The sequence below is a fragment of the Cervus canadensis genome, chromosome 31 (genome assembly GCF_019320065.1).
Source record: "Cervus canadensis isolate Bull #8, Minnesota chromosome 31, ASM1932006v1, whole genome shotgun sequence".
Classification (NCBI taxonomy): domain Eukaryota; kingdom Metazoa; phylum Chordata; class Mammalia; order Artiodactyla; family Cervidae; genus Cervus; species Cervus canadensis.
The window spans coordinates 36,349,272-36,372,820 of record NC_057416.1 but is presented as its reverse complement, the minus strand read 5'-3'; the positions used below and the strand labels follow the sequence as shown (position 1 = coordinate 36,372,820).

Sequence of the window (23,549 nt, the reverse complement as noted above, 5' to 3'; positions counted from 1 at the left end):
ACTTTATATATCAAAATCAATACCTCAGCAGGAATGGGCTTCATTCTTTTGGTTCAGGTCCAGCTGGAATCAAAGCAGTGTTATCAGCGTAGCTTAGTCTTATCAGGCCCTCTCCTTCCTGACTTCTTCAGAGTTCACTTTATCCAACAGAGCCAGATCCCCCAGTCCGCTCCCAAGGAAACAGGAGAGGCCAGTGAGTAGAGATGGAAAGTCAGGCACACACACTTGCTTTATTTATCACTTTTGCTGTGCTGTCTTGTCACAACACTTCTGAATAAACTTTGAATGTTTTTCTCCTTGAAACCCTGACTAAGGAAAGTCAACTGGGGTGACAGCTGTGTTGTCGGCATCCTGGTCCGGATTTCCTTAACAGGCTCAAGGCCTCTGTCTGCGCCTTACCTCTGCGGCGGGATGTTTAATGCAGGAGAAATTTTTAAAAGCCTCATCATTGATTACCTTAAAAATTTATGGAGACACATTTATTAACGACCTGGAAAAATTTTTTTCTGAAATTGAACATACACACCCACCAACCACCACCACCACGTCTATAATTACCAACTCAGACTTCTGGCTCCATTAACATACAGCATGAGAGAATTAGGGAAATCAGAAAGAATACAGACATGAAACCAGGCAGCCTAGAACAGTGAATGCACCGGGACTAGGACTCAGGCGATTTGAATTCTGGTACAAGAGCTGTCACCAGCTAATGGTACCCCACCCGACTCAGACTCAGATTCTTCACTGTAAAACAGGGCTAGCTAAGGCCCCCTTCAAGCTGGAAAATGTTATAACTCTTCAACCCATGATTCCTCTGGTGCTACAACTTCTCCAAAGCACCAAGAAGGTAGAGAAGGTAAAGAAACTTAGGCAAGTTATTCCAGACTCCCTAACACTTCTTAGAATCATTGAGTCCGTCATACTTTTTAACCCTGAATCACAAAAATAAAAACAGCCTCCTGCCAACCTGGTCTGTCCACATTGCTAGCCCTGCTCAAGGAAGTCTAGACAGTGCCAGAGCTCATCTCTAACATGCTTCTCATTCAGTATTGGAATCGGATTTCATCGCTGGGCAAGGTTTCATAGTCTGACAATCCAGGTGATGCGGCTGAAACTTCATCTCGAGTTCGCCTAAAGAACAGTCCTGCCTAAATCTGGGGCACTGAAATAATATAACTGACCCCAGGAACTCTTTCGTAACCACCCAGCTCTGCTGTACTAGTGGCCGGCACCCACGCTGGTGCCAGTGATGGCTATCACAGGTCTCTGCAAACCACTGCCTTGCTGAGTTTGTGCTGTGCTGTGTTTAGTCACTCAGTCATGTCCGACTCTTTGCAACCCCATGGACTGTAGCTCTCCAGGCTCCTCTGTCCATCAGGATTCTCCAGGCAAGAATACTGGAGTGGGTTGCCATGCCCTCCTCCAGGGGATCTTCCGAAACCAGGGATCAAACCAAGGTCTCCCACATTGCAGGTGAATTCTTTACCATCTGAGCCACCAGGGAAGCCCAAGAATACTGGAGTGGGTAGCCTAACCCTTCTCCAGGGGATTGTCCCGACTCAGGAATCAAACCAGGGTCTCCTGCATTGCAGGTGGATTCTTTATCAGCTGAGCTACTAGGGAAACCCTTGCTGAGTTTCAGTTCAGTTCAGTTGCTCAGTCATGTCCGACTCTTTGCAACCTCATAGACTGCATCACGCCAGGCCTCCCTGTCCATCACCAACTCCCGGAGTTTACTCAAACTCATGTCCATTGAGTCGGTGATGCCATCCAACCATCTCATACTCTGTCATCCCCTTCTCCTCTTGCCTTCAATCTTCCCAGCATCAGGGTCTTTTCCAAGGAGTCAGTTCTCCGAATCAGGTGGTCAAAGTATTTTCAACATCAATCCTTCCAATCAATATTCAGGACTGATTTCCTTTAGGATGGACTGGTTGGATCTCCTTGCAGAGTTTACCCTCCCTGTGGCTTCTGCAGCAAAGCCTCTCAGCCCAAAATACCTCAGGTCCAACCTATTTCAGACCTGTAATATCAACAACTCCAGAAAGCTGGATTGGAATTTCAATGAAATTATCTGCATTTTATCACAACTTATAGTTACCAGAGACCATGGTGAAACTAAGGGACTAAAGTGGCACCATCCACCCAAGGACACACTCCTCTCAAGGAGGTCCCCTTAGAGACACTCCTCTCTCGGGCCCCTTCTAGAAACATCCCCCTCAGAGATGTGCTCTTCCCTCAGGGACGTCCCCTCTTATAGATCCAGGAAGTGTAAATGTGGCTCCATCAGCCAGTTCTAATTCACGCATTTGCTCCGGCTCCACTCTGTACCAGGTATGATGCTAGTGTTTTAATCCATATTAACTCTTTAAATCCCATGGCCACACAGCATACTAAATATCATTGGCCCCGCTATGCAAATAGACAAAAGGGGTTTCAGAGAGAATAAGAGGCTTATCCAAGAAATTCAGACCACGGTCTTCTGCCTCTGAGACTGTGTCACCCAAGAAGACAATGAACACCCATGGTCTATTTCACATGGCAATGCAGAGCTGCGGGGTTACCATGCGCCAGGCTTGAATGTGCTCATCCAGTGAACTATAAACCTATAAACTGCTAATAGGAAATGCTTAACACAGGACAGACTGATCATCAAAACAGGCTCAGTAGAAACCTGCAATATGAATACTGACTTCTAAAAAAAGCATTGACATTTTTTCATACAACTTTAAAAGTTTATCCCCGTTTACCCTCCCCTTCACCTCCCCAGTCAGGAAAAACATAGTAAAACTAAATTCATAAAATCATTAGGAAGTTTAGCATTCTCTGCCCACTTATGGAGATGTTGAAGGACAGGTAAATGACCCCAGAGTGATGAACAAGAAGAGGTGAAATGCTGGATAATCCATAAAAAGACAGGGAATCACTAGAGGATAGCACGACACATAAATCCTATGTAACTTCTCATTTTGTGTTCCAAGCAGGCTTAAAACATAAAGTAAAGAGAGAAAATAAATATGGCACTGACCAAGGGATCAAACCTATCAAGCCTCCTTATCAGCAGACCCCCTCGCACTGTCTCAGGAGGACATCCCAGCAGAATGGAACCTCAAAGAGCCAAGGGCCGAAAGAGACTGTAGTCACTGTCTAAACCGACAGCCTCAACTGACAATCAAGGAATCTCTGGCCTAATCAGAGACCCACCCCAAGTCATCAAGCAATGCCAGAGGCAGAAGGCAAGCCGAGCTCTCCCGACACCCCTTTCAGCACCGGGCCGGGCCGTGGCCACAAAAGCTGCATCCTGGGCACTAACGGGTGTTAGTGCTCACCACCCACAGAATCTGCGTGGGACCCTGTAGGAATTTTTACCTGTAGGAGTTTACCTGTAGGAATACAAGATACACAGCCAAACAGAATGTCCAGAGGTTGCCAATTTGGCAAACCACTAAACTGTACTCTACCTGCCCCGAAAACCCAAATTGCTTTTCACTCATGCCATTCACTTATATCCATGGAAACCGGCCCAATGCTCTCCAAATAGGTTCCACACTCAGATTTCCCAAAGGGGGAAAAAAAATGCTACAGAAACCACCAGCACGAAATTAAGAGATCAGGACCAGTACCTTCCCCAGAAAGCGATCTCTGGGGTGCCTTTCGAGTAGATGGAGTTACTGGAGCCACTCAGCCCGTTGGTGACCCCACTAGAATAGCCCATCACTATCCCGCCATCCGCCGAGATGCTCAGGACGTCCTGCTGTCCTCCCACCGACGTCCTCTCCAGGAACTGCCCGCCTTCCTTAATGCGCTGCTGTATCATTGGAGTGAGGGGCATTTCAAAGCTGAAGTAGCTATCAGGCTCTGAATACAAAGTCTCCAAGGACTCAGCACTGTAGTATAAAGAGGTGTTGTCCAAAATGGTCTCGAACTGGGAGCTGTACACGTCAGTGGAGTCTTCTGCGTATCCAGACCCAAGGATGTCATCATCTCCACCCCGCAAGTGCTCCGCTTGCTCGAGAATCCTGGAAAGCACATCGAAGTGAAGAATTTCAATATTAGGTTAATTTTTTCATTTTACTTTCTCCTCTCCAACCATATGAAAAAGGTAGCAGTCTGTAGAGCTAGCACCTGTATTCATTTGGCTTATGTCAATATATTTAACCTATAGGTGGAGTACATCATGCGAAATGCCAGATGAATCACAAGCTGGAATCAAGATTGCTGGGAGAAATATCAATAACCTCAGATATGCAGGTGACATCACCCTTATGGCAGAGAGTGAGAAACTGAAGAACCTTTTGATGAAAGTGAAAGAGGAGAGTGGAAAAGCTGGCTTAAAACTCAACATTCAAAAAACGAAGATCACAGCATCCGGTCCCATCACTTCATGGCAAATAGATGGGGAGACAATGGAAACAGTGACAGACTTTATTTTGGGGGCTCCAAAATCAATATGGATGGTGACTGCAGCCATGAAATTAAAAGACGCTTGCTCCTTGGAAGAATAGCTAGGACCAACCTAACAGTGTATTGAAAATCAGAGGCATCACTTTGCTGACAAACGTCTATATAGTCAAAGCTATGGCTTTTCCAGTAGTCATGTACAGACGTGAGAGCTGGACTATAAAGAAAGCTGAACACCAAGGAATTGATGCTTTTGAACTGTGGTGTTGGAGAAGACTCTCGAGAGTCCCTTGGACTGCAAGGAGATCCAACCAGTCAATCCTAAAGGAAATCAGTCCTGAATATTCATTGGAAGGACTGATGCTGAAGCTCCAATACTTTGGCCACCTGATGCGAAGAGCTGACTCACTGGAAAAGACTCTAACGCTGGGAAAGATTGAAGATAGGAGGAGAAGGCAACAGAGGATGAGATGGTTGGATGGCACCACTGACTCGATGGACATGAGTTTGAGTGAGCTCTGGGGGATGGTGAAGGACAGAGAAGTCTAGCGTGCTGCAGTCCATGAGCTCTCAAATAGTCAGACACAACTTAGTGAATGAATAACAACAACAACAACAACAAAATGTCAATACATTTGGGAAGGAAGATATCATAGAAAGATGTTTCAGGTTGAAAACTCTTAGCACACATATGCTGGGCTATCCTCTATACAATTTAATATACTTTCAAGCTAGCTCCTAGTATGTGAACACACTAAGTCCAACAAACATGTGAATAAAATGTTAAATTCTCATTTAGCCAATTGAACTCCACAAATTTAAATTACAGCTACTATCAGTCCTAATATCAATAGAAGATGATAAATATATTGTGTAAATTTGGCAGACTAAAAATACACTTGTGCTTGTCTGACTCTTTGCGACCCCATGGACTGCAGCCCACCAGGCTCCTCTGTCCATGGGGATTCTCCAGGCAAGAATACTGGAGTGGGTTGTCATGCCCTCCTCCAGGGGATCTTCCCAACCCAGGGATCGAACCCAGGTCTCCCATGTGGCCGGTGGATTCTTTACCGTCTGAGCCACCAGGGAAGCCCAACAAATACACTAAGCTTTCATAAGTCCTGTTAATATTTTCTGATTAAATAAGACCAATAGCCCTCAAGAACTCAAGGGCTGCCCCCTGGTGACAAGAAGACAAGACTGCAGAGCGAGTTAGGTTGAGAAACAGCCAGTGAAAGACTCTTTGTGACCCTGTGGACTGTAGCCTGCCAGGCTCCTCTGTCCACAGAATTTTTCAGGCAAGTATACTCAAGTGGGTAGCCATTCCCTTCTCCAGGGGATCTTCCAGACCCATGGATCAAATCTGGGTCTCCCACCTTGCAGGCAGATTCTTTATCATCTGAGCCGCCAGGGAAGCCAAATTACTGGTCCACCCCAAACCAAATAGCATTCTGGGTCCCAAGCCTTCATGGCTCCTCAGGGGGCTGGCAGTGAAGCGGGAAGCTCAGGGAGGAAGCCCTCACCCAACCCTGCTCACTCACCCCCCACCCGCCCCCAGCTGCGAGGGTCCAGCCACACGGGTGGAGTGTTACACCTTAAAAGGAGCCTGGAGGCCTCCGCGTCGCAAGTTCCAGGAAGCACACTCCCTTAGCGACAGCAGCCGTCCTTTACCAGCCCATGTGGCTCCCTCCGCCTAGACTATTCTCCCCATTCTCTGCCCCGCAAACTCCTACTGAATCCTCAAGTCTCAGCCTAATTACCACTTACACAGAGAGGCCTTCCCCAAGCCATCAATTGAATCAGCCTCTCTCCTGCATTCAAGGTGTCCCTTCTTTTCCTTGATAGAACCCAACACAGTTGGAGGCCCCATCATTATTAGTATGTCGACCCTCCTCGGCAAACCTCATGAGGTCAGGGACCAGAGGTCATGTCTATTCGCCACGTTTTTGTTTTTTTTTTTTCTTTCCTGGCCACGCCATAGAGCTTGTGGGATCTGAGTTTCCAACCAGAGAAGGAATGCACGCCCCCTGCAGAGGAGGCACAGAGGCCTAATCACGGGACCATCAGGGACTCCCCAGGGCCATGTCCATTTTGAACATTCCTTTCACGCCCAGCATCTCTAGCCATATCAAGGACACAGCAGACAACGGAAAACCATTTGTGGAAGGACAGGAAGGAAAGGAGGAATGAACGAATAAACCTGCAGAAGCACAGACCCCAGTGGGAGGGTAATTACGGAGCCACGTGCCACATAGAAGGGCGCCTTCTGAGGGAAGTCTGGAGGCTCTCTGTGAAGGGGTGGGGAGGGCAGGGAGAGGAGTCCTAAGAGCAGATCTGTGAGCCAACCACGGAGCAAGAGGCATCTCCTTACAACAGACAAGCAAAACCCTTCAGGCGCAACACACGTTCTCCTGTGAACTACCAAAGGTGGAGGGCTGATGGGAGACGAGATGGCACACATTTGAAATGACTTTGCCGAAAGGAGCTCTCTACGGTCAGACCACTAGCTCAGGAAGTGCAGACGGACGCGCACGGCTTCCATCTCTCCAGACTCTCAGCTGGTATGGATGCCAGAAATGTAGAGAAAGTCCAGGAAATACCATATGATGCCAGGTTTTGTCATCAAGGCCATAATTCAAACAAGCTGCTTGCGAGAAGGGAGTCCCATGTCAGTGCCATGGAACAACTGGACTCTGACCTCCTGATGGCCTCTCTAAGCCTAGAAAACTGAGGCAGCCCACGCCAGAGCCTCTGCGTTCCTACGTGTACAGGGGCTGTTTGCAGACAACGGGGCTGTAGCCAGAAGAAGTGCCTGAGCTAGGGCTGCAATGACTAGAGGATGTGTCAAAAGAGTCCAGACCTTTCCACAATTATCTTTCCTTATGAAAGATAACTGTGGGGTGTTTAGTTATGGTGATGCTAGAGAACTTGAAACCTGTCAAATACCAAAAAAAAAAAAAAAGCAGAAATGGGTCCGTCGGCCCAGTTTGGGGTTCACGGTCTCCCCACGTGGACAACGTTAGAAGCAACGCAGCACGCGGTCACTTCTCCTCCCGTCTGCGGAGGACGTCGTGAACCTCGCTGTGGAGCACACCCTGCAGACATCCCAGGCAGCAGGACCCCGGGGACTCACCTTTCCCCGTCCCCCTCCGGTTCAGGCCTCCTCTCCACGTGGTCCTTGTCCTCCCTCAGGAAGACTTCATCCTCTACCGTCTCAAGCAGCGGCGCGGGAGGACCCGGCCTCTCGGGAGGTGCGGAGTCACGCAGAGCGGCAGACGAGACCAGGGGGCTGGGCACTTGGGAAAACTCTCTGCTTTCAGGAGGGGCTGTCCTTCCCGGGGACGTCTGAACGTCCGCAGGGTGCCGGGCCTCCCTCTCCTCCCCTCCGGCCCACAGTGTTTCCACTCCTTGAAACGCCACATGCTTGCCCGGGCCTGGGCGTCCCCGAGCACACTGGTCAGACCTCCTCTCTCTCAACAAACCAGCGCCGCCCGCTGAGCTGTGGGTGGCGGGGCTGCCCACCGAGGACGCTGGACCAGCTGGCTCTGGCACGTGGACAGCCCCCTTTCGTCCATTTCTAGCTCTTAGGCATGGCTCTGCTTGAGTCTCTCCAGTTAATAGTGCAGTCAGATCCTCCCGGATGCTCAAATAAAAATGCTCCTCAGTTGGAACTTTGGCTGAAAGAGGTATATCGGGCGACTTCTCACGGCCAGCAGGGAACAGCGCGTGGGCTTTCGCTGCTTTCTGACTGGCGGTGTCTGGCTCCTGTCCCCCCTGCTGAGCGGAAACACTAGAGACCGCAGCTCCATCCAGTACCTTTGTAGCCTGCAACGTTCCTGAAGCTATTCTGGCTTCTGTGGCTTTCAGAGCTGAAATCAGAGAGTCGATGGGTTGTAAACTCGGCTCCTTGAAGTGACTTTGAGAAGGGAGCCCTCTGACATCTTTTGGTCCTCCGGCAACACTGACAGGCCCGGAGTGACAGCCAGCAAGGGGCTGGGCCCCCTGCGGCGCCCCCGGGCAACGCAGCAGAGACTCGGCATCAAACTCCAGAGAGGCTCTCAGGCCTTCTCCACTTCCCTCCATGGTCCCATACTCCGGAAACTCATTCGTGACGTTCGGGGGGAGTAAAGTGCTTCCTCCATGATCACCTACAAAGAGAAGAGAAGAGACACGTGACTCGTTCTGAACGGCACATTCCCATGTATGTGAATCAATTCCCACACCTATCGGGCACTCGGTCATCCTCAGGTGGCCCTTTCACTGGCGCCTCCCCTCCCCCCCCCCCACCGCAACACAAGCTGCTCAACACCCTGCCAGGGCATCCCCGCCACTGGGCTTACACACGAGAACCCACAGAGGTTCTGGCATAGACAGAGGCAATCCAATTTAATCCAGCTTCTTTCCCACACATGCAACTCGATTGCTGCATATGCAAAAACAGATTAAAATAAGGATATGTATCCCTTTCCAAATATCGCTCATGAAATAGCAACTAAAATATTTATACTGGGCACAACAACAAATTGCCTTATGACTGAACTAACAGGATCGCTGCAGTGCAATCTCTGAGATGGAGCCCCAGGAAAAAAGATATGAACTATTTAAAGTCAGTAAATATTTTTTTCAGCTGGAAACTTCCCCTGCACTGTTGGATTTCTGTGGGGGGAAAAGATGCTTTCAGAACATCTCTGGGGAATGAGAGTGAAGTCAAAATGGAATAGGAAATTTAATATATAAAGATTTCCAGGATCCTAGCTGCATGAAATTTAAGCAGCATCTTATGCATAACCCCAATATACGAAGCAGTAAAAACAACAGTATGTATTTACTATATAGGATGCAATTAACAACCTTCTCTTATTACTATGGCAGTCACTGAGAACAAGGAAGACATTCTGACAAATACAACTTTAAATTGAGGATTTCTGGGTAACAGTTACCGTCCTGTCACCCCAGGACCCAATTTCCTTCTGAACTTGGTTTTGGTTACCTCGTACAGAGAATATTCTCATGTGCACTGGGAATGTAGTGTCCTCGCCTAGACAGTTTTATGACAGACGACACCTGTTGCTTTTGTCACTGCTTTTCAAGCACTGCAAGCGACAGTGAAACATTTGACAGCTGCCTGAATATATATACAATGAAATGACATCAAAGACTGGATTCCAAGGCATATACGCAAAACAACGTAACTTGGAAACGTGAGTTAACATTTGGTATACACAGTACAGAAAAACTGATAAATAGTAAGACATCTTAGAGTGTGTTCTGTTTCATATCATTTTAATAATTTGAAATATATTTTTAAATTAAATTTGAATCAACCTTGATGGGATCCAAGCAGCACTTCTCTGTGATGCTATAACAACTGTGATGTTATAACAACTTCACAAGACAGATCTTAGAGGCTGTGGCTTGCTGAAATCTGAGGAGGGAGGAACTTTCAAACTATGATTTTGAAAAGGAATGGAGTTAAAAGCAATAAAGGTTTCTCTTCCTGTGGTATAATGACAGTTTAGATATTTCAATAAAGAATGTGATAGGACTTTTAATTTTTCCCCTTTTAAGATTCAGTTACCTTTAATATATCATAAAATTGTGCAACCATCACCACTATTTAACTCTAGAACATTTTCATCACCTCCCAGCACCACCAAAAAACCTCTATCTATTAACCGTCACTCTTCAAGCCCTGGTAAATACCATCCTATCTTCTGTCTCTATAGATCTGTGTGTTCTACTTCCTATCAACAGAATTACACAATATGAGACACTGTCTTTTTTTTTACATAGCACGGTGGCTTCAAGGTTCATCCTTGTACCTTCTTCCCACTCATCTGCTGATGGGCATTGGTGTTTTTTCCACACTTTGGCTACTATGAATAATGAACATTTGTGTACGAGTTTTTGTGTCTACATTTATTTCCAGTTCTCTTGGATATATACCTATGAGTGGATTCTGGGTCACATGGTAACTCTGTGTTTAATGTTTGGAGAAACCGCCAGCTTTCCAAAGCAACTGCACCATTTTACATTCCTACCAGCAAAGTCTGAGGGTTCTAATACTGCCCATATTTTTTATCACAGCTGTCACAGTGGGTGTGAAATAACACCTCACTGGGGTTTTGATTTGCACTTCCCTAGTGAGAAGGGAGGAGAAGGAAATGGCACCCCACCCCAGTACTCTTGCCTGGAGAATCCCATGGACAGAGGAGCCTGGTAGGCTGCAGTCCATGGGGTCGCTAAGGGTCGGACACGACTGAGTGACTTCACTTTCACTTTTCACTTTCATGCCTTGGAGAAGGAAATGGCAACCCACTCCAGTGTTCTCGCCAGGAGAAACCCAGGGACCGGGGTACCTGGTGGGCTGCCATCTGTGGGGTCGTACAGAGCTGGACATGACTGAAGCGACTTAGCAGCAGCAGCAGCAGCAGTGAGAAGGGAATGGTAACCCACTTCAGTGTTCTTGCCTGAAGAACCCTATGTACAGAGGATCCTGGTGGTCTACAGCTCACAGGGTCGAACACAGTCGGACACGACTGAAGAGACTTAACACATACATGCACAGTGGTTGATGGTGTTGAGAACCTTGTCACACGCTTGTTGACCATCTGTGTGGGTTCTTCAGAGAAACAGCCATCCACATCCTTTGCCCACTTTATAACTGGGTGACTTCGCTTTTCGCTGTTGAGTGTAAGGCTCCTTTACACATTCGGAACAGAAGCTCCTCCTCAGACATGCACTTCGCAGACATTTTCTTCCGTCCTGTGCGTTGTCTTCGCAGTTAGTGGATGGTGCCTTTTTGAAGCACAATTCTTTTTTAAATTTTGATAAAATCCAACTTATCTATTTTTTTATTTTGTTGCTTATGTTTCTGGTGTCATAAGTAACAGTTCAGTTCAGTCACTCAGTCGTATCCGACTCTTTGCAACCCCATGGACGGCAGCACACCAGGCTTCCCTGTCCATCACCAGCTCCCAGAGTCCACCCAAACCCATGTCCATTGAGTCAGTGACGCCATCCAACCATCTCATCCTCTGTCGTCCCCTTCTCCTCCTGCCCTCAATCTTTCCCAGCATCAGGAACAAATTATTGTCTAATCCAAGGTCACAAAGATTTATTCTTTTTTTAAGAGTTTTACAGTGTTAGCTACTACATGCAGACCTTCGATCCATTCTGAGCTAACTTTTTACAAGGTATGGAGATATAACTTTACTCTGTCGCATGTGGCTATCCACTTGTCCGAGCACTGCTGTTGAAAAACCTATTACTTCCCCCACTGAACTGCATAATACCCTTGAAGAAAATCAACTGACCATAAATGTGAAGGTTTATGTCTGGACTCTGAATTCTACTCCATTGAGCCTGAAGCCAGTGTAACGCCATCTTGATCACCGTGGCTGCGCAGAAGTAAAATCAGTAAGTGTGCGTCCTCCTGCTTTGTTCTTCCTTCTCCTGGTTGTGGTGGCTACTCTGGGCCCCTGGCATTTCCAGTATGAATTTTAGGATCAGCTGCTAGACAGCTCAAACTGTCACAGAGGCTGGGATGAATCTGTGGAGCACTGCCTCCTAACAATATTACTATCAGGTCTTTTGATCCACGACTATACGATGTCTCTCCATTTAATTTTCTTTCATTTCTTTTAACATCTTTTTGTTTAAAACTTACAAGTTTGACACTACTTTTGTTAAACTTACTCCCCTAAGTATTTTCTTTTTGATGCTATTATAAGTAGAATTTTTTCCATTTCAGATCCTTCACTGCTAGCATATAGAAATACAGCTGGTTGCCGAACTTACAAGTTCTAATGGTTTCTTTGTGGATTCCTTCAGTTCAGTTCAGTTCAGTTCAGTCACTCAGTCATGCTCGACTCTTTGCGACCCCATGAATCGCAGCACGACGTGGATTCCTTAGGCTTTCCTACATACGAGATCATGTTATCTGTGAACAGAGGAAGTTTTACTTTTTTTCTTTCTTATCTAGATGCCTTTTATTTCTTTTTCTTGCCTAACAGCACTGGCCAGAACCTCCAGTACAATGCTCCACAGAAGTGGTAAGAGGTAGACGTCTGTGCGTCATTTTGTATCTTACGAGAAAGCTTTCAGTATGAAGTATGATGTTAGCTGTGGGGTTTTCACAAATGCCCTATATCAGAATAAGGAAGATCCCTTTTATTTCTAGTTTATCAAGTGTTTCTATCATGAAAAGGTACCGAATTTTGTCAAATGTCTTTTTCTCTGTCAGTTGAGATTCCCATGTGGATTCTGTCTTTTATTCTAGTCAGAAGTCACCAACAGACTTCTATGTACTGAGCCAACCTTGCAATCTTGGAACAAATGCCACTTGGTCATGCTGTAGAATCCTTTTTTACATGATGCTAGATTCAGCTTTCTAGTGTTTCTGCACCTATATTCATAAACGGTGCTGGGCTATAATTGTCTTGTGCTATCTAGTGTGGGCAGTAACTGGCGTCATAAAATAATTTGAGAAGTACTGGCATTTGTTTACATCTTTTTACACGTTTTTAAAAACATTTTTCATGTTTTACACTTTTTAGGCTTTTAACAGTTTTTTTCTTCCTTAATCATATGGGGGACTTAAAATTCTTCCGGTAGTTTAAAAGCTATAAATGTATTGCTAAAATACAAAGAAAGAAAAAGTATACAATCCAAAAGCCTGGGCTTTTTTAACATAGTAAAATAGCTTTAAATTATTAGAAAAGTACTTAGTTCACAGGTGGAAATATTTCCTATAGATGTTTTATATAAGTGAGAGTATGTCTTTACAAGGGGCTTCACAGATAGTTCAAAGGTAAAGAATCTGCCTGCCAATGCAGGAGACCCAGGTTCGATCCCTGAGTCAGGAAGATCCCCTGGAGAAAGAAATGGCAACCCAGTCCAGTATTCTTGCCTGGAGAATCCCATGGACATATCAGCCTGGCAGGCTACAGTCCATGGAGTCACAAAAGAGTCAGACACGACTTAGCGACCAAACAATAACACATGCCTTTACAAAAACTTGAAGATCATATAATATAAAATGGCAAAAGTCAGAGGAATCAAATTAATTCAGTTACCTTACATAATTAGCAAGAAAACAGGCCCATCAGAATAATGGACTTGCAAACATGACATAACAAAAACCAGAGCTTATCTAATCTACTTCTGCTAAGCTTTACATCTCCCTCTTCCATCTTTATTGGAAGTGAGCTGACCTAGTGTGCATCTTCAGTCTTTTCCCTGAAATTTAAAAACACCTTCTGAAATGATTATCCAAAGTCCAGCCTCATCTCCCACTTCATCTTATATACAATAATCTTCCTAAAGCAAAAACTTCAGTTGCTTTCAGTAATTCTTCGCCGCCTACAGAATAAAGTCTAAAATTCAAACTCCTTCATCCAGGAGTTGAGATCCATAATCCAGCCCCAGTCCATCTTTCTCATCTACTCTCTCCTCTCCCTCAACAACCCTGTGGATACCTCTGCTTCTCTGAGGGTGCCGCAGCACATGAACACTCCTGGAAGGTCCTCTCTAACATACGCCAGAAATCAAGCTGACACTCAGCTTTTTATTCCCTTGGCTTCACTCCATCTCTTCTCTGCATATGACACACTTTTCCTTCTCGCTTCTATACGATCAGAGTATTTTCATCTTTCAAGATCTAACTTAAATCTGCTCTCTTAACTAAGTGTTCCCTTAATCACCAGCCCTTGCAAGAATTCACCTGCTTACAAATGTCAAGGGAACTTTATATCTGGTATACACACATAAAATAAATTATCAGGATATTAGTTCAAATTTTAAAGCTTCAAAGGGCTACAATTTTTAACCTATCATGAAGTGTTCTATGAAAGCTGTCCATATTTAACCCAAATTTAGTAAGCTGAATCTAGCAAAGTATCAAAAAGGATTATACACCATGATCAAGTGGCATTTATTCCTGAAGTCAAAGGTGTATTTAACATCAAAACATACTATCATGAAATCCATTCAACAGAAGGAAGAAAAGTTAAATTTCATCAGTTAAGAACCCACTTAGTTCCTAACAGTTTAAATTGCCATTTATAAAACGACCGCTAATGTAAACATAGGCACACTGGGTCAAAGAAAAGTTAATACAGATTTTTTAAAAAAGGGGGGGACATCAAAGAAATTAAGTAATTTCTCCACCCCATTCTAACACTTTTCACTGAGATGGACTGGCATTAATTGTAGGCAAATGCCTGTGATGTCTCTGTACATTTTATTTTTGGCTGCACTGGGTCTCTGATGACGCATGCGGACTCTCTGTAGTTTAGTGGGTGGCATTTTCACCACGGAGGTTTCTCTTGTGGAGCACAGTCTCCAGGTTGAAGGGCTCAGCAGTTGTGGTGCAGGGGCTTAGTCATCCCGAGGCATGAGGAATCTTCCCAGACTAGGGATCAAACCCACGTCCCCTGCACTGGCAGGCGGATTCTTTAACCACTGAGCCTGTGATGTCTTGATAAGCAGCTTGGCATCTGGTCAAACACAGGGAGGAAAGGGAGAATGCAAAGCGCGCCCCGAGTGGCAGGCGGCTTTACTACTCCAACCAGCCGTCCGGCCCTGCATTACAGAACTAGTCTGTCTAATCAGCTTTGTTCACTTGTCACCTAGATAAGGACTAGTACAGACCAGGGGAAGTAAATGTTCTGAGAGGCTAAGTGACATGACCAAGGTAAATGAACCGATGTTCAATAAGGTATTTTACAAGAATTAAAAGTCAGAACTAGATTCCTGGTCTTTTATCTCTCAGGAGTAAATTCCTAAGGAAAACTAAGAGGTATCTGAATTGTCAGACTGTCATTTCTAATAGCATACAAAAATAAAAAGCAAAAAATCTTCTAGTTGCGGGTTCTGGGTAGAAATAGCCTTAAATGTCAGGTGGCTCTTGATCCTAGCATTTGTTACAGAACTCAGCATAACATCAAATCTTTCCTTTCACCTAAGGCACCTCTATGTTAGCATGCACAGTGGTTTAATTTTGCTGTTTGCATTTCTTCTCACCACTTGAACTGTCTTTAACAACAACCGAAGCTTCATAATATATTAACCTTGACCTTCTTATTTAGAATTTCTGATGTCTTCCTTATGTTTAAAAAATAGAGCTATTTATGCTAGGGGGATTTAAAGAAAGGCCAAATTCTTCTTTTACCCTAAGACTTTTTTTCTGTTCCCTTTTAAAACCAGGCCATGGATACTTGCCATTAAATGACCACCGTTTCCAAAATCCATTCAGCAAACATTCATTAATTCCCGGCTAGGTCCTGAACACAGGGCATTCAGAACTAAACGCTGCTGGCGTGTGACTAGTCTCTTTCGCGTGTTTAAAAGCTCACGCTGGCCATGTGTGAAGGATGTGCAGGGTAAAGTACGGGCACAAACAGAGCCAACCCCGGGTGACAGCCCGGGCAAGATGGAGCGGCCTGCGGCCAGGACAGAGGCCCCCACCTCCCCAGCCTCCGTCCCCCTCTCTCCGTCCCCCTCTCTGCTGTCAGCCTGCTGCCCAGAGGCCGTGCCCAGCCTGTGCCGCTGCTGTGGGCTCCAGGCCTCACTCGTGAGAGCTCCTGCCTTCTGTCAGTCTGCATCTACTACTGAAGCAAGAATTTAGCTGAAAAGCGAAATAGCTGCTTCTCCTCTAGAAAATCTCGCTGAATTAGGCCTGCCCAAATTTGGTCTCATATCTGTGACAATGGGATTTGCTAAGTACCGAAAAAAAAAAAAGAGAAGAAGATTTTAGCACTTACCTAAATATAAACCACACACTAGTAGAATTTGAATTAATAAGAGTTTTTATAGCTTTTCTGCATTTATTTTCCTCCCTCAAAGAAATTAAAATGTAGTGTAAAGTGCGTAGGAGGGAAGGGAAGGGAGAGAGAAGAGCCTGTCACACTCATGTGAAATACATATACTTTGGGGAGGGGTATCTATTTATACTCCCCTTTCTATGGAGTCGTATCTGCTGCTTTGTGTATTTGGTCAGATTCCTAACAAATTATTTTCTGTTATTTCCTGATGCTTTTCCTGTGATGCACAAAATCCACTTGTTTAAAAAAGTTTTTTTGTTTTAATTTAATATAGAGAAAAATGGGATACTTTTGAAAGTTAACAAGAACAATTTCAGGAGTGCTTTGGGTTGTATATTACATAGCCATCCATTTCTGGAACACAGATACAGAACTGTAATAAAATGCAATGTGATTTAAAACAAGTTCTTCTACATCAAACGAAAAAGTTTCTGTACAAAGGAAACCATCAAGAAAATGAGAAGGCAATCTACTGAATGGGAATAAATATTTGCAAATCATATATCTGATAAGGAGTTCACATCCAAAATATATAAAGAGGGCTTCCCTGGTGGTGCAGTGGATAAGAACCTGCCTGCCAAGGCAGCAGACACGGGTTCGATGCCTGGTCCGGGAAGATGCCACATGTTGCAGAGCAACTAAACCACGGGCGGCAACCACTGAGCCTGAGCTCCAGAGTCTGCATACCGCGCCCACTGAGCCCGCGCGCCTAGAGCCAGGGGCCGGCGACAAGAGAAGCCACGACAGTGAGGAGCCGCCCATCGCAAGGAAGAGAAGCCCCCGCTCTCCACAACCAGCAGAAGTCCACACAAAGCAACGAAGACTCAGCACAAAGATAAGAGAAATAAATAAAAATTTAAATATATGTATAAAGAACTCTATTTAAATGTACATTTATTTATATTCCCTGTTTATACTCCCTTACATAACTTATTAGCAAAAAAAATCTGATCTAAAGATGAGGAGGAAAAAAATTAAATAAATTAAAATGAGCAGATCTGAATGGGTATTTTTCCAAAGAAGACATACTATGACCAACAGCTACATGCAAAGATGCTCAACATGACTAATCCTCAGGGAAATGCAAATTAAAACCACAATAATCATGATTTGAACCAATTCTAGAGAACCTTGTGGTCCCAGTTGTCCCATGTTTTCCTGTCACAAATGATTCTTGTTTTCCCTGGCTTAATCCAAGTCTCTGCTTTTTATTATACCTGATATAAAAGAATAAAGAGCACCACAAAAAGCCAAAAAGTAAAAATAAAACCACAATAAGGTATATCACTCACACCTGTTAGAATGACTATAACCAGAACGGTAAGAATAAAAAGTGTTGGTGAGGATGTGAAGAAAAGGGAGCCCTAGTACACTGCTGGTGGGACGAAAGTTAGTGCAGCCTCCTATGGAGACTCCTTGACAGATTAAAAACAGAACCACATATGATACAGCAAGTCCACTTACGGGGATTTACCTGAAGGAAACAAAAACACTCATTGGAAAAGACATCGGCACCCTTACGTTCACATTTTTTACAACAGCCAAGAAATGGAAATAATCTAAGTGACCATTAATGGATGAAAAGATAAAGAAACTGTGTGTATATTAATACATAGTAATATGTCTATATAATATTAACATATTAATATATTAAATTAGCCACAAAAATGGATATTACTGGATATTATTATGGAATAATACGGATCTTATTCAGCCATAAAAAACAATAAATCTTGCCATTTGCAACACATGATTGGACCTTGAGGTGGTGATGTAGTCACTAAGTCGTGTCTGACTCTTGCGACTCCATGGACAGTAGCCCTCCAGGCTCCTCTGTCCGTGGGGTTTCCCAGGCAAGAATACTGGAGTGGGTTGCCATTTCTTCTCCAGGGGATCATCCCCAACCAGGGATTGAACCCGGGTTTCCTGCATTGGTGGGTGGATTCTCTACTGACTGAACCACCAAGGAAGCTCAGAAAGTGTTAAGTCACTCAGTTGTGTTCAGTTGTGTCCGACTCTTTGGGATCCCATGGACTGCAGCCTGCCAGGCTCCTCTGTCCCTGATATTTTACAGTTCTCTAAGAAGACTGGAGAGGGTTGTCATTCCCTTCTTCAGGGGATCCTCCCAACTCAGGGATCAAACCCAGGTCTCTTGCATTGCAGGCGGATTCTTTACCATCTGAGCCATGAGGGGACCTTGAGGGCATTACACTAAATGAATTAAGTCAGAGGAAGACAAGTACTATATGACCACTCTTATTTGTGAAATCTTAAAAAGAAAGAGCAAAACAAGATCATAGATACAAAGGACAAATTAGAAGTTGCCAGAAGGGTTGGGGTGAGGAGTAGGTGAAATGGGTGAAGTGGTTCAAAAAGTACACGCTTTCAATTACAAAATAATCAAGTGAATGCAATATATAGCATGGGGATCATGGTTAATAACACTGTATTGCATATTTGAAAGTGGGTAAAAGAGTAAATCTTAAAAGTCCTCATCACAAGAAAAAAACCTTTTATAAGTATGGAAGGTGATGGACATATTGTGATCACTTCACAATATGTAACATTATACAATATGTAATATTACGCTGTATGTCTGAAACTAGTTTAATGGTGTATGTCAATTATAACTCAAAAAAGTTCTCAGGATCATGGGGAAACAAGCCTGCTCCAAAAGAGGAGCTTCAGAAAAGCCCTGGCCCTTCTAAGAATGATCCTGTCTGAGGATCAGCAGATGAAATGGATTTCTTTCTACTCTGGGTAACAAACTCCTTCAAAGAAAAGGGCTGAAATGGGGGAGGTGGGGAGGAAGAAAAAAGAAAAAGAACGATTTGGCAAGCCTGCTGCAGCCTTGGTCACAGTTTCACAGTAGAAATGTGAAGTAAAGGCGTTTATCATGAAGGATTCTGAAGAACTGGATGTAGGCTTCCCAAAAGACTATGATGGCCATGTCCGTGAAACACCAGTTACAAATCACACATTCCCTAGGAACTGGGCCCAGTCATTTTGAGGAAAAGGATCTACCTTTGTTCTGTCTTGTTGCATTGCCACTAGAACATAAACTTCAAAACAATTCTGTCTGATACCTTTACCATTATTATATCCCCAGAGCCCAGAATAACAGTAGCAAGCAAAATGGATATATTTGTTGAATCAATGAATGAATGAATAATATCCTATAACCAACAGAATACCGTTTAATAGAATTTCAAAACAGAAACAGAAAGATGCTTCCCAAAACATAAGCAAAATACTACATGCCAATGCCACTCAAATTCTGTCCCCTGCTCCCAAGGACAGGCTGAACGGAATGCTGGAAACACTGTGGGGGGCGGGGAGGTCCTGCCTAACTTTGGAACTACCTAATTCTTCCACTTCATCAGCCAACATTTATTGTGCACCAAGAATATGCTGAGCACTGGAAAACAGAGCCACAAGCAAGGCCATCAAGGAGTTTGCAGCCCAGCAACTCCATCTGCACGTACTGTCTACTGCAGACAAAGCTTAAGCAGCGGTCAAGTTAAGCGGGGACAACTTGGCCATAGTTTCAGAATGCACCATAATCCTCCGTGGACGATTACCACTAAACTTAAATTTCTCAACTGATTATCTTACTCTCCAAATGCTATGCTGTTCCATATGGCAGTCACAGTCACATAAAACTACTTAAATTTAAATTAATTAAAATTAAATAAAATTGAAAACCCAGTGCTCCATATGTAGCTGGCTCCAACACTGCAGCAGGCACAGAGAAGACTTTCTCCTGCTCATGAGAAGCCTGTTTGAAAGCACTGCCCTAGAACCTTTCTACTCAAAGTGTGGCCACGGAGCAGCAGCAGCATCACCCGAGTGTTTGTTCAAAACGCAGACTCAGATGTCAGGTCAGACCTTCCTAATCAGAATCCGTACCTCCAAAAAGAACCCCGGGTGATCTGCATACATCTAAAATACGGAAGCACTCCTCCAGACAACCACCACAATATCTATGAATTGTGCTGACTACATTTATGTAGCAGGTTTTTACTCTAAAAGATAATCTCAAGAGTTCCTGCCTCCTGACTGAAAGGTCCAAGGGTTCAATTAAGTAAACAAGTAAAGAAAAGAGGCAGTCTTTCCTTCCTGCCCAGAGAAAGGCTGTGCCTTCTGGCCTGGGTTTGCCTTCCAGCTGATCCAGCATCCTTTCAGCAGAGGAAGAGAACCACCTAGACTGTGATGGGACCCTGTCTTTAGTTTATAGCTCACAGAAAATTTTCTCTCACAATGAATGATGGTCAGCGACTCTACCCTTACACAGAAGATCATAAAGTCCTTAAAAAAAAAAAAAAGACTACAAATGTAAATCTGAGCATTAGTAAACGCCCATACATTAACATCTGTACGTAGCCTTAGAGAAATTACACTGGAGCTTAAAGGAAAGGAGCTGAGGGAAAGGTAACGTTTTTCTATTTTTAAAAACTGGGATATTTTCCCAGACTTTCAATGGTCATGTCATTGGATAGATCACCTGTAAAATAAAAATGGACGGGCAAATTCACTTTTGTACTGCACTTTCAAGAGAACACTGTTTTTTGTGAGCACGGTTCAGCAGATTTTCAGTCCTTTCTAAATCACGGCTAACCTAGCCACTGGAAGTCCGTTTCTCTCCTTTCCCTGTAGGTTGTTCATAAATGCAATAACATCATGGTGCTCTCTGTTCCCTAATGAATATCAGTTAGTAAACATCTTTAAACTTCCAAAATCAGTTAGCATGATAAAAGAGCTATAAACTCTTAAGTCATTTCAACATTGGAAAATTGATAGAACTTTCAGGCTTAAAGACACAACTGCCCCTGGCCTGTCAAGGAAGAATTCAATCCCATAGACAGAGGGTGACTGATTTTTCCCCTTTAGTCTGAAATTTCATAAATCAATAAAAAAAATTGAAGACAGAGGTCTAATTTACAAAGCAACATAATAAGCCTTGCAGAGTAAAATATCTCAAACACATTTTACCTACAAGTAATCATAGTCCTTGGACTTCCCTGGACTTTACCTTTTACTTTACTCTTTACCTTTCAGTGGTAAAGAATTCACCTGCCAATGCAGGAGATGAAGTTTCCATCGCTGATCTGGAAAGATCCCCTGAAGAAGGAAATGGCAACCCACTCCAGGATTCCTGCCTGGAGAACCCCATGGACAGAGGAGTCAAGCAGGTCCAAGGGGTCACAAAGAGTCAGATACAACTTAGCAACTAAACAACAAGAAATTATAATCCATAACTGTGAATAATAGTGATCAATGCTTTTGTGTCTAATAATCAATAAATCCCTCCAGTAATACAGAGATGCATTTAGGATTTCGATTTGCAACGCAATAGAAAAACTTGTATTTAAAAAAGAAAACAGAAGAATAATCTATTTTTACTAAGCAACAGAAAACATATTCAGTATGATAAAAATGACACAAAATGAGTATGAGTAATGATAATTTGCTAAGTGAGTAATCTAAGTACATTATATTTTGGTACACACTCTTCACTAATAAAAGTCACACTTTGGAGAAGGCTGTACTTGAGGGTGCTGGCTATTATCGGGTCACTAGCAACTCTCTAAAAAGCACAGATATAGAAGGTATTTCTGTACTACAAGACCCAGGAAAAGGTCTGCCAACCACTACACAAACTATTAGTATGTGCACACAAGTAGAGGCTGCTCCATTAATTGGACACTTCTCCCCAAGTGATTAATAGTTACAGCTGTGCTCACCACAAACTCAATTTTACATGCTAATGAATCAGAGCCCAATTTTTCTCCTTCGATTCTAATCCCCGGGGAAATGAGACTAGCTTCCCATTCCGGTCAACTGCAGAGGAGCTCTGCGAGCTGGGAATGGCAGCTCACAGCACCCGGAAGGGAAAAACGTGAGATAAGGAGCGGCCGCAATCCTAACCCCAGGTCTCCGCCCGTGTGCAGAGCACTGGCGCTCACCCCGGAGCCGAAATTCTAAGCTGCAGGAACTGAATTCAGGTCTGTCTGAAAATCACGGTTTCTAAAGCTGGTCTGCTCTTCTCAGGCAGTGGGCTTCTCCACCTTGATCCACCACCCACTCTCATCTGTGTCTTCTGTCTGCCCTGTGCTTCCCCTACCAGACTTGCCGCTTCTGATCACCGCTGCCCTTCTGACTGCAAGCATCCTAGCTTTTCCTACTTCTTCCTGCTAGGAATTCAAACTTTCAAAAACCCAATTTCATGTTTTCATTCTTCCAGCTTCACGGATGTAGCTGGTACAGGGCACTGGGGAGGTTAGGGAGCACAGCTGCCGGTCTGAGACACCAGATTGAAAGCTGATCGCCATGACGGCTTGAGATAACACCTCGGTCACAGCACAGCAATACCACTTCTCTTTTGTGGCGAAAACATTCAAGATCGACTCTCTTAGCCGCTTCGAAGTATATCATACAATATTACTAACTGTAATCACGACGATGTACATTAGAGCCCCAGAACTCACTCACCTTCTAACTGAACCTTTGCACCCTTGGGCCAACTTCTCATTTTCCCTACCCGACAGCCCCTGGTCACCACTATTCTACCCTCTGGAAACCCAATTTTTAAATTTCTCTGACCTTCATTGTTTGTTTTTAAATTTTATTCCTAAAAGCAAATAAAGTTTAAACTTTTACAGAACTCCACAGTCTTATTTATAGCAGGCTCTCTTCTGCTAAAGTCAACACAGATATGGTATGGTAGTACTAATATAAATCCTTACATAGTTTATTAAATATTTTAATATTGAAACTGATACTAAAGAAATTTAATACTTAAGACATTGACATTTTAAGTACTAATTCTTTTTTAAAATCAGAAACGCTAGCAGCTGGACTGCCCAGCAGTGATGAGCTGCTGCAGCCGTGGACTTCCCTAAAGTGCTGGGTGTCAAGACAGACGCCAGGTGCAGTGGAAAACAACAGCTCCAGTCTGCCTCCCGCCTGTCACAAGCCCCAGCAGGTCCTGATTCGCATTAAGTAGTTCTCATGCTCAGTAAGAGCATCCCACAGTTGTGCTAAGGATTCAGGCTGCAAGTCAACATGAGCAATGGTTCCAAGTATCTCTGAAAATGCAAATTGCAGCACAGTCAACTTCCCTGATGAGAGAGAAATAAACCTTGAAATACTCTTAAGGTGACACTCTCAACAGATTAGAAGAACACACCCCAGTGTATAAACTGAGGAAAAATAAACCCCCAGCAGAGACCACCTCAGCCCCGGTGCCCTGCAAGCCAGCGTCTGTCCCGGCACCCAGGCGGAACGGGAGGAGAGCAGTCTGGGCTCTTTAAGAGAAGC

General features: G+C 44.2%; 1 protein-coding gene across 14 annotated transcripts in view; it reads right to left on the bottom strand.

Annotated features, from left to right (window-relative positions):
- The window catches only part of PSD3 (pleckstrin and Sec7 domain containing 3), a 573,880-nt gene that overhangs the window by 297,678 nt on the left and 252,653 nt on the right, over nt 1–23,549 (bottom strand). For all 14 annotated transcript variants that reach the window (XM_043454541.1, XM_043454550.1, XM_043454551.1 and 11 more), the window contains 2 exons: nt 7,538–8,552; nt 3,627–4,022 (listed from right to left, as the gene is read on the bottom strand). In XM_043454541.1, the coding sequence (XP_043310476.1) occupies nt 3,627–4,022; nt 7,538–8,552 (1,411 nt within the window). The remainder of the gene's footprint in view (nt 1–3,626; nt 4,023–7,537; nt 8,553–23,549) is intronic.